We start from the raw sequence: 8,730 nt of genomic DNA on the forward strand, positions 1-8,730 counted from the left end.
TATTTTTTTTCTGTTCTTATATTGGATCTCTGCCGCCATTGTTTCTCGAACTCATTTTTCTAGATAAAACCGAGTGCACATGGAAGTCAACGGCTCTAGTTCCATACGATTTTGCTCAACAGCCAATTGTTTATTACAGCATTTTAGTTGTTCAGGCGATTGGCAATTGCTTAAATTGTATCATAGCATGCACATCTGACACTTTTGGCTTTTTACTTATCAGTTTATTATGTGGTCATATCGAAGTATTGTCGTTGCATTTGAAAAAAATTGGAAATTTCGAAAGGCGATCGGCGAATGACTCGAATCGATTGCGACTGTTGGAACAACTCAATCATCATGGTCTGCTAACTGAGTATGTGTTTCGTTCGAAGAATAGTCAATTCAGTTTAATGATAATTTTGTTTATTTCAGCTATGCAACCGAATTGAATAACCATCTTTCCGCAATATTTTTCGTTCAAGTAAGCATCAGTGCACCCATCATATGCACTTGTGCATACCAATTTTCCCAGGTATTGTTCTTTTTTGAATGATTGAAAACCTAAGTGCATTTCTTTTGATAATTCGACATAAGAGAAAAAAATAGATTTCCGTTCACGTCGTTCCAATAAACTCGAACACTTTCTTAGGCTCAAAACTTTACCACCACGCAATTGATATTCCTTGCCAGCTATACCATCGGAATGCTATTACAAATCATCACCCCGAGCTACGCTAGTACAAATTTGATGGAGAAGTGTGACTCATTACCGGTTGCTATTTTTTCTTCGGAATGGTATGAACTTGGACCGAGTGAAAAAAAAAGTCTATTGATATTCCTCACAAGATCAATACGACCGTTTGTTATGAATGCTGGAAACTATTTTCAAATGAACACCACCACTTTTTTAAAGGTATCTTCCGGTGTAAAAAAAACCATGAGCAATTTGTTCAATAATAGCTTGAGTTGAATTTTTATTTCCAGATTGTGAAAACGGCTTATTCTCTATTGGCTGTTTTGCAAAGCACCCAGCCATAAATTATGTGGTCCATAATATTCTTCTACAGAACACATTGTCCTGTTAGTTTGAACAGTATATGTCTATGTTTGTCACTCAACCAATAGTATTCATGCAAATAAAGAACAATTAAAACGAAAATGTTGTAAAGTAAATTGTTACAAAATTCAGTACTCGTAAAAGTTTGGCCGTGGACACAGTACAGCGGGAATAGGCTAAAATTTAAGTCCTAAATTTTTTGGAACACAATTCATTATTTTCTTAATAAAACGGGCATAAAATTGTTGCGAAACACATTTGGCGAAACAATTAAAAAGAAAATGTGTTCTATCAACGCTTCAAGTTAAGAAGAATTAAAATTAAGTAACATTTGCATAAGCATTTTTGGCATTTTGCTCAAGTACATTAACTGTGATACATTTTAATTAACATAACTGTGATGACGGCCATATAACGATCGAAAAGCAAGCGTATTTCCTGTTCTCTGTGGCCGTGAAGAGAAAAACAAAACACAAAATTAGAATCATCAATATAAATTTAGGAAGAAAATGGTATACCTGGCCACTTCTAAATCCAGAACGCTTTGAGTCACTGCTGGCAAAAATGATTTGACAGTTTCAAGTTGCCAATTGTTGGTGCGCCATGGCTCGATGAGTTTCTCTGACAACTCCATAAATAGACAACGAAGCTCACGCGTCCGGTGCAAATTGATTGCAATTGTTATCAATGAACGCCAGTAGGATCTAAAAATGCAAAGACATTTGAATTAGGACACTTGAGAACACTACTTATTGTAGTCGTTGATAATCAAAATTCTAATTTTAATAAAAACAATCCCACACCTGAAGTTGAGATCTAGTTCTTGGTAGGCGCGTTCAAGTATGACTGATTTCAAACGAATCAACACCAAGCTAAGGAGCAAAAAAAGCGAAATCACATGAGAATGGGGTTTGATGGTTAAACAAATGAATACTAACTGTTTGATTTCCTTCTCTTTGTCCAACAAACTGCGCACCTCTCTTAGGTCTAACAGAAATTCGCGATCCATTTCCGTGTCGTAATACTCAGGACCAGAGTGTTGATATGTGTACGTCCAGTAGGTCATGATGGCTTGTGAACATTCGAAGAAATCACTGAAATCCAAATATTGTAGGCGTCGTTTGGCCGTCTCAAAACGCAAACAAGCGATGAACACGATCACGGCATACTTCCTGCAAGCAAACAGACAAACATTATCATTTGGTAACGAAATTTTCGTTGAATATATATCAATCCAAATCAAAACCGAGCAACACACGGAATAAAAATTCGAAAAAAACGCACCGTGCGAGTTCATCGGGAAGCAAGAAGTTCTGCTTGATATTGTTGGTAACGTTGCCCGGCATCTCCTCGACGCATTTGAATATTCGTTTGACATTGTCGAATTGTCGACGGCATGATTTCAACCGAATGCCCGTTCTGTCAGCCACTTCATCCAAATCCTTTCGATATCGCGACGATAGCTTCTTGCCAAGTATTTCACGTGCCACAGAGTGATCCAAATTGTAGTATCTGCATTGAGATCGAATCGAAAACGAGTCATTTTAACTTCAATATTTGAAAATTTGATTTAATAATCAAAAAATACGACCAAACTCACTTTTCAATGAGAAGATGTTGACTTTGTGGCTCCAATTGAAATGATGGCTGTTCGGAAAGTTTTGTTGGTGTGTATAACAAACGCTCTAGAAGCGAGTATGTGCGATAGTGATCCAAAACGTCCGATGCAATCAACTCCAATGGGGCGCCCATATTTCTAGCAACACCTTTTGTGTTTTGAAAATGAACCGCTTCGGTAGCTAATGAAATGCATAACAAATGGCATCGTTGAAATTAATCATGTTAAACAAAGAAATTGATCAATGTGAACAAATCCACTTACACGAGTAGCCTTCTGTCCATAGTTGAAAGATGTCTGCATCAACTAAAGTATAATTACTGATAAATACGTCAACTTCTGCGTACATATTTTTGTTTTCAATTGTGTCGTTGCTTAAGATCATCAAAATTGCATGTAAAAATTGATTTGAGATTGACTTCGCAGAATGTCTAAGTACACAATGTCCAAATCACGAAAAATTCAGATTTTAGCCACAAAAACACATTGACAACGAAACTTCTTCTTAATTTGCATACCACGCCACAGATTCTTGCTGTAAAATTTCAAATCAATTTAGTTTAAATCGAAATTTCTGCAAAGTATTCTTGAATATTTTGATTGCGCGATAAGTTGAGTGTTGTAGGTAGGTTGTTGTTTATTTTTCGCAGTGGCTAAACTGTCATATAAAAGGCCTTTTGAAATGTCACACGTGACAGCAGCCGATTGCATGGATTTCTACAATTGACAACTTCCATTCAAAGCACCGCTAGAACATTTACCTAGCATTTTTTTTTTTTCGAGGAAAAATTCTATTTTAAATAATTTCACATAAAAATGTTTCAAGTTTTCTCCAGACGTTTGCTTATGAGCAACAGCAGTGCTGTTGGTGCTCTGCAGTTTTCAAGACTTGATTCAACGTTGCCGAACCGTATACGAGCCAAAGGTAAATTATTGAGGTTATAATATTTTACAAATTTGGGCTTTTTTTTCTCTATAAACAACTTCCATTCCAGAGATTCGAGATGTTAAGTTAATCGGTACAATTCACCAGGAGCCCTTTGCTTTACAAGATGGATCAAAAATTCTTACCATCAAAACTCAATCAGACACCCATTAGTGAGTTCTAAAGTTTAGAATCTAAACATTGATTTGAAACGAAAAATGCTTGAAATAATGTCCTAATTCATTCATTCATTCACAGTAAATTGCATCGAGCGATAATTCGGAATACAAAACTTTTGGAAATTCTTGGTGACAATCTGTCAAGTGGCCAACGAGTATATCTTTCGGGAGAATTACAAGTAAATTAACAAAAACAATTACAATACGAAGTATATGATATTAATATTATCCTGATGTGAGTTACAGTCTGCAACTTTTACCACTAGCGAGAATAAACAGCGTCAATCGTTTCAAGTGAAAGTAAATGAGATCTTTGCCAGTAAAACTGAAACGAATGCAACAAATGATTACAATAATGTTTGCATACTTTCTCACATGGCATCGGATATCCTTCATTTCGATCAACACTCCGTTTTCAGTCTATGTGGACACTTCGTTGCAAAGTAATTAAAACAATTGGATACAATGATTTCAATACAAATTTATTAAATGTCCTTCGTCTTCTTATTTTGCAGGAACGTAACGGATGGCGAGAGTGAGAGAGTGCAGTTCTATAGAGTTTATGTGCATGACAAGGAGTTGATTCAATTTCTAAAAACCAATGTGCAGAAGAGAGATCGAATTCTGGTCAATGGCTTTCTGAACGGCAAGTCAGAAACCGATGAAAATGGTAAAAGCAGGTATGCTGGTCATATTGAAGCGACACAGATCGTGAAAGTCGACCGACTTGTCGAAGCCGTTAATGAAAATCCGGTCGGAGAAGAAATTAACACTGCAAATCAATAAGAAATTTGATCTAATTAGGAAATAAATAACCGTTGATGTTAAATATAAAGAAAATGATTTGTTTTTTTTTTCAATTATTTTTGTAGTTAAAGACACGTATTAAATTTGTGTCAGTAAATTCTGTGGTCGAAGTGAAACACTTTGATCATTTTGAGTTGGACGTTGGCTTGCTCGTCAATCTATTTTTATGAAAATCCATTTATCGTTGTTACATTCATAGGAAATTACATTCAGTTTTATACATAAATTTCTGTTCTTAGACCTATGACTTTTTGTTTTGCATATCAAATTAATTTATGGGATATTTTGCTTGGGCATTGACAAATCTAGCCTAATCAAATGAAAAGTTTTTAATAGAACTTTCTTTTTAAATTCAATGCTTTAATGCATTCAATCGAAGAAATCGTGGTTGTCACATTTCTGAATTAGTTCATTGGTTTTTCATTAAATTTATTTGGCGAAAGCCTCAAATACTTTTTTCATGCATCGCATATGTTTTTGTTTTAATTCAAAATCTCATTTGAATTGCAGACTTTTTTCAAATCGAAAACAACAACAAAATGAAAAATTCTCAAAGAGGAAAAAAAAATGAAGTACGAAATTGAATTGAAGTCAAGATTGGTATCTAAATTGCTAAAAATTAGATTGTGATTATTTTTTCTACAAATAGTGAATTGCTGAGGCAAACGAAGCTTTCGTTGCGGCTAGAAAAAGTGGTAGCTCAATATCGATTGAACTGATTTTATCAACAAGTTTTTGTTTCGTTTCATTTTGTGTTTACATATTTTCACTAACATTGTGCGATGTTAAAAGAAATATAAATAATTTATCGGTTTTTAAATGCGTTTCAAAAACATGCGGCTTCATTAATTAATTGAAACGAAATCGATCAAAATTTGAATAAAATTGACGACAAAAAAATCAAGTCTATCACAGTTGTAAGAAAATCAAAGAAATTAATAAATATTTGTACAGAGAATGATAAAGGAATGTTGTCCACGCATAAAATGCGTACAACGGCAATGAATAAAACCATTGATATATATGCTATATTAGTTGCTAATTTCGGTAAATTAGCATCATTCATGACTTCTGATCGATTTTTTTTGGTTTAGATAAATATGTATTCATATATCTACTTGAAGCACACACTTGAGAGGCTTTTTTCTAAATATATGGTACATATGTCGATTGTATAAATGAACAATATCTAGATTGTTTTGTCGCTGGATACAATTTCACAATGAACAGGTGTGATTGGTTTTGTTGTGAAAAAGAAAAGAAAAAATATGGACCTATTGCTAGGCGATTAGGCTTGTGCTTAGCAATTGTTTCACAATAAATTGTTGCAAGATACAAATCTTAGATCTATTCATCGTCGTTTATAACATTTTTGCGTGCTTTGAAATTGCGCCATGAGCCATTTGTACAAACACCCGCACCTCTCCACCAGTCATTGATGTCTTCGTACCACGAAGGCGTCGCGATGGCATGTTCATCGTGTAGCATCGAACAAACGCGACACCAAAAATATGTATTGATAAATTCACCCGTTCCTTTCCACTTGAAGTATGAATTGTACAAATCATCATTTTTATCTAAAATATTCAAATATTCGGCTAACTCTTTCGGCGATGCAAACTCATCGACGTGGATGTATGATCGGTATGGGGCGCTGCTCTCGTAGTCTTCTGGGCCTGAAACGGATTATTAAAACAGATAAAATCGGTATTAGTTTACTATCATATCACGAATTCATAAAATAAAACAAAATCAAATATACTCACGTGCACCCATCACCTAAAATATAATAAATTAAGGGAGAAATTCGTGATTAGTTTACTTCGATTAAATTGAACACACAATGATATACTCACAATAGGCAGAATATTCCGGCTCAATGCATTCACAAAGAATTTTTCTGTGATATAGTCTTTGCAGTTTGAATTTTCAAATGCCAAATAGAATTTGTAGTCACGATTTAGGATATCGAAACATTTGTCAGGTGCATTTCGTGAACATTTAAATGAACCACATGACCCATAAATATCAACCTATTCCAAATAGAATTGAAATATTTTTTAGAACATTTGTGTCGCTGAGCATAAAAATGGGAATACAGATCTGTTACAGCAACAACCGAACATAAAATAATGTTCCCTAAAAACGTTACATGAATTTCCATCTAACGCGAGTGTAACATGAGTTGCATTAGAAACAGTATTAGCTCATGTTACACTCGCGTTGGATAGAAATTCATGTAACGTTTTTAGGGAACAATATTTTATGTTCGGTTGTTGCTGTAACAGATCTGTATTCCCGTTTTTATGCTCAGCGACACATTTGATGGATGGAATTTCCTAATTTTTAAGCAAGATTTTCATTTTGAAATGCACATTTCAACAAACTAAACTTACTTGAATATGTTTCTGCAATTCGTGTGCGTAATTCAATCGACCATTTCTGGCGCCACAATTCGATACGAACCAGGCGACTTTCTTTGTCTTATTTTGCGCAAAATTTCTATCTTGTTCCATTTGTTTGATGCGTTGATCGTAATATTCCCATTTTTCATATGGTGCGACAATTGTACTGTCTTTCCTGAAAAACGCCAAAAATGCGTTTCGTGTGAAAAAAAAAGATGAAAAAGGAGGACAACATGTGTCTTTACCTGTATGTGGCAGTCCAGTTAAACACATCGGGAAATTTGACATGTTGCGTGTGATAAGGGCACTCTAAAAAGTACAGCATGTACAATTGGTGTGGTGGCCGTGGAACGCCCGTCGCTACAAAATAATCTTTGTATAAAACTAAATCAGCCTTGTTGGCGACATCGCGTTTTGCCGTCAAACGGCACGTATTCACCGGGCATTTATTTTTCGTAAACACGTCACGACCCTCTTTTGCATTCCATGGACCGAGCCCATTGTACAGTAGAATGGTTTTGAGTTTCCCTGACTCTTGGATTTCTTCATAGTTTGGTGGTACGAACATTAATTGATTTGTGATTCGATCACTCCAAGGATCTTCGGATGGCGATAGTTTAGCGACTCGTTTCCGAGTTTTTCGTGATTTTTTCGCCGGTGCTGGGCAACGTTGACCACCAGCCAGATACCATGGCTTTTGTTTGACTAGCGCAACTTGATCATAATTGTCGATTGCTTGAGCTTGATTTTTCTGTTGATTTTCATCGATATATTCGTCGATTGGATTCGTTGAGGTCGATGTTTGCTTAGGTGGCTCCGGTGTCTGTAACTGAATGATAAAAGAAATACAATGATATATTTCACCGTTACACAGGTCAATGGCCACATTGGTTTTCGAATAAAACCATGTGGAATTCTCGATTTCACACATGTTTGTTAATCAACACACGGAATTTAATTAAAGTGTAGCGCTCAAGCTGCAACATTCTTTTAATAGCTATCAGCTGATTTGATTTTTGTATTGTTTTTACCTCTCTTAGATATACGCCTGGAATAATTGGAACTACTTCGTTTGTGTTCGCATTTCCATTTTGCTGAAAACTTTTTTCAAAGCTATCGTCGTGTATTTTATTTCGCCAAATGTCCGTGTATCTGTAAACACATTCATTTCGTTTAATCAACAAAAGGTTTTTTTCATACATTTTCAACCATTTATTTGCATTATGGATACAAATTTTATACCAACCTCAAACTAATGCCAAATATAACGATGATTGTAAAACCAATGGTGAGTGCAAAACACTTCTTCAGGGAAAATTTTGAAAACCGCATTTTTGTGTTCAGCGTTCACGGTTCTATGCTGCCACATCAACTGCCATATAGAAATGTGTAACCATTGGTTTTGAAACGAGAATTAACTGCAAAAATAAGAACAAAATAACTGTGATTTTAGCAATACCGGTGACGATAAATAATAAGGTAATATTTGATTTATTATACTAATCGCGAATGTTTAATCTGGCTCAAACGTAATTACAAATTTGTTATCAATTGTCTGATTAAAATTTTGGAGACGTTGTGATAAGAATGGCCCGTGTATCTACCGTTCACAACAAAATTGTGTATTGGCAGAAAAATGATTGAATCATACTCCGAGCATGTATATGGAGTTTCAATACATTAGTTTAGGTGTGAACATTTAACTCCATCTAGAATTCTTTCCAGTAGTTGTGTTTTAGTGAGTAATATTACCTAGA

General features: G+C 35.1%; 4 protein-coding genes across 7 annotated transcripts in view; 2 read left to right on the forward strand and 2 right to left on the reverse strand.

Annotated features, from left to right (window-relative positions):
• Positions 1–14: 14 nt before the first annotated feature.
• On the forward strand, positions 15–1,092 carry LOC129580309 (odorant receptor 33c-like; the record flags this gene model as incomplete). The annotated part of the gene is made up of 4 exons (XM_055470620.1): positions 15–355; positions 415–514; positions 632–895; positions 967–1,092. Coding segments are annotated over 4 exons (759 nt in total), but the record flags the coding sequence as incomplete, so codon positions are not given.
• On the reverse strand, positions 928–3,348 carry LOC129580303 (acidic fibroblast growth factor intracellular-binding protein). Its single transcript, XM_055470608.1, has 7 exons — positions 2,922–3,348; positions 2,640–2,838; positions 2,324–2,551; positions 1,978–2,211; positions 1,843–1,911; positions 1,558–1,743; positions 928–1,484 (listed from the first exon to the last, which is right to left on the reverse strand). The coding sequence occupies exons 1-7, from the start codon at positions 3,040–3,042 to the stop codon at positions 1,406–1,408; spliced, it is 1,116 nt and encodes a 371-aa protein (XP_055326583.1). The 5' UTR covers positions 3,043–3,348; the 3' UTR covers positions 928–1,405.
• A 6-nt stretch (positions 3,349–3,354) lies between these two features.
• On the forward strand, positions 3,355–4,601 carry LOC129580306 (uncharacterized). Its single transcript, XM_055470612.1, has 5 exons — positions 3,355–3,582; positions 3,653–3,755; positions 3,841–3,940; positions 4,008–4,204; positions 4,277–4,601. Exons 1-5 carry the CDS (start codon positions 3,474–3,476, stop codon positions 4,545–4,547), a joined length of 780 nt encoding a protein of 259 aa, XP_055326587.1. The 5' UTR covers positions 3,355–3,473; the 3' UTR covers positions 4,548–4,601.
• A 94-nt stretch (positions 4,602–4,695) lies between these two features.
• The window catches only part of LOC129580299 (glycoprotein 3-alpha-L-fucosyltransferase A), a 7,850-nt gene continuing 3,815 nt past the window's right edge, over positions 4,696–8,730 (reverse strand). For all 4 annotated transcript variants that reach the window (XM_055470601.1, XM_055470600.1, XM_055470599.1 and 1 more), the window contains exons 2-8: positions 8,220–8,391; positions 8,005–8,125; positions 7,219–7,802; positions 6,965–7,148; positions 6,425–6,601; positions 6,335–6,347; positions 4,696–6,244 (exon numbers count right to left, since the gene is read on the reverse strand). In XM_055470601.1, coding sequence (XP_055326576.1) covers positions 5,916–6,244; positions 6,335–6,347; positions 6,425–6,601; positions 6,965–7,148; positions 7,219–7,802; positions 8,005–8,125; positions 8,220–8,305 — 1,494 coding nt within the window. In that variant the 5' untranslated portion in view covers positions 8,306–8,391 and the 3' untranslated portion in view covers positions 4,696–5,915. The remainder of the gene's footprint in view (positions 6,245–6,334; positions 6,348–6,424; positions 6,602–6,964; positions 7,149–7,218; positions 7,803–8,004; positions 8,126–8,219; positions 8,392–8,730) is intronic.

Source organism: Sitodiplosis mosellana, unplaced genomic scaffold (assembly GCF_009176505.1).
Source record: "Sitodiplosis mosellana isolate CC-2019 unplaced genomic scaffold, AAFC_SMos_1.0 Smas_scaffold_1, whole genome shotgun sequence".
Lineage (NCBI taxonomy): Eukaryota > Metazoa > Arthropoda > Insecta > Diptera > Cecidomyiidae > Sitodiplosis > Sitodiplosis mosellana.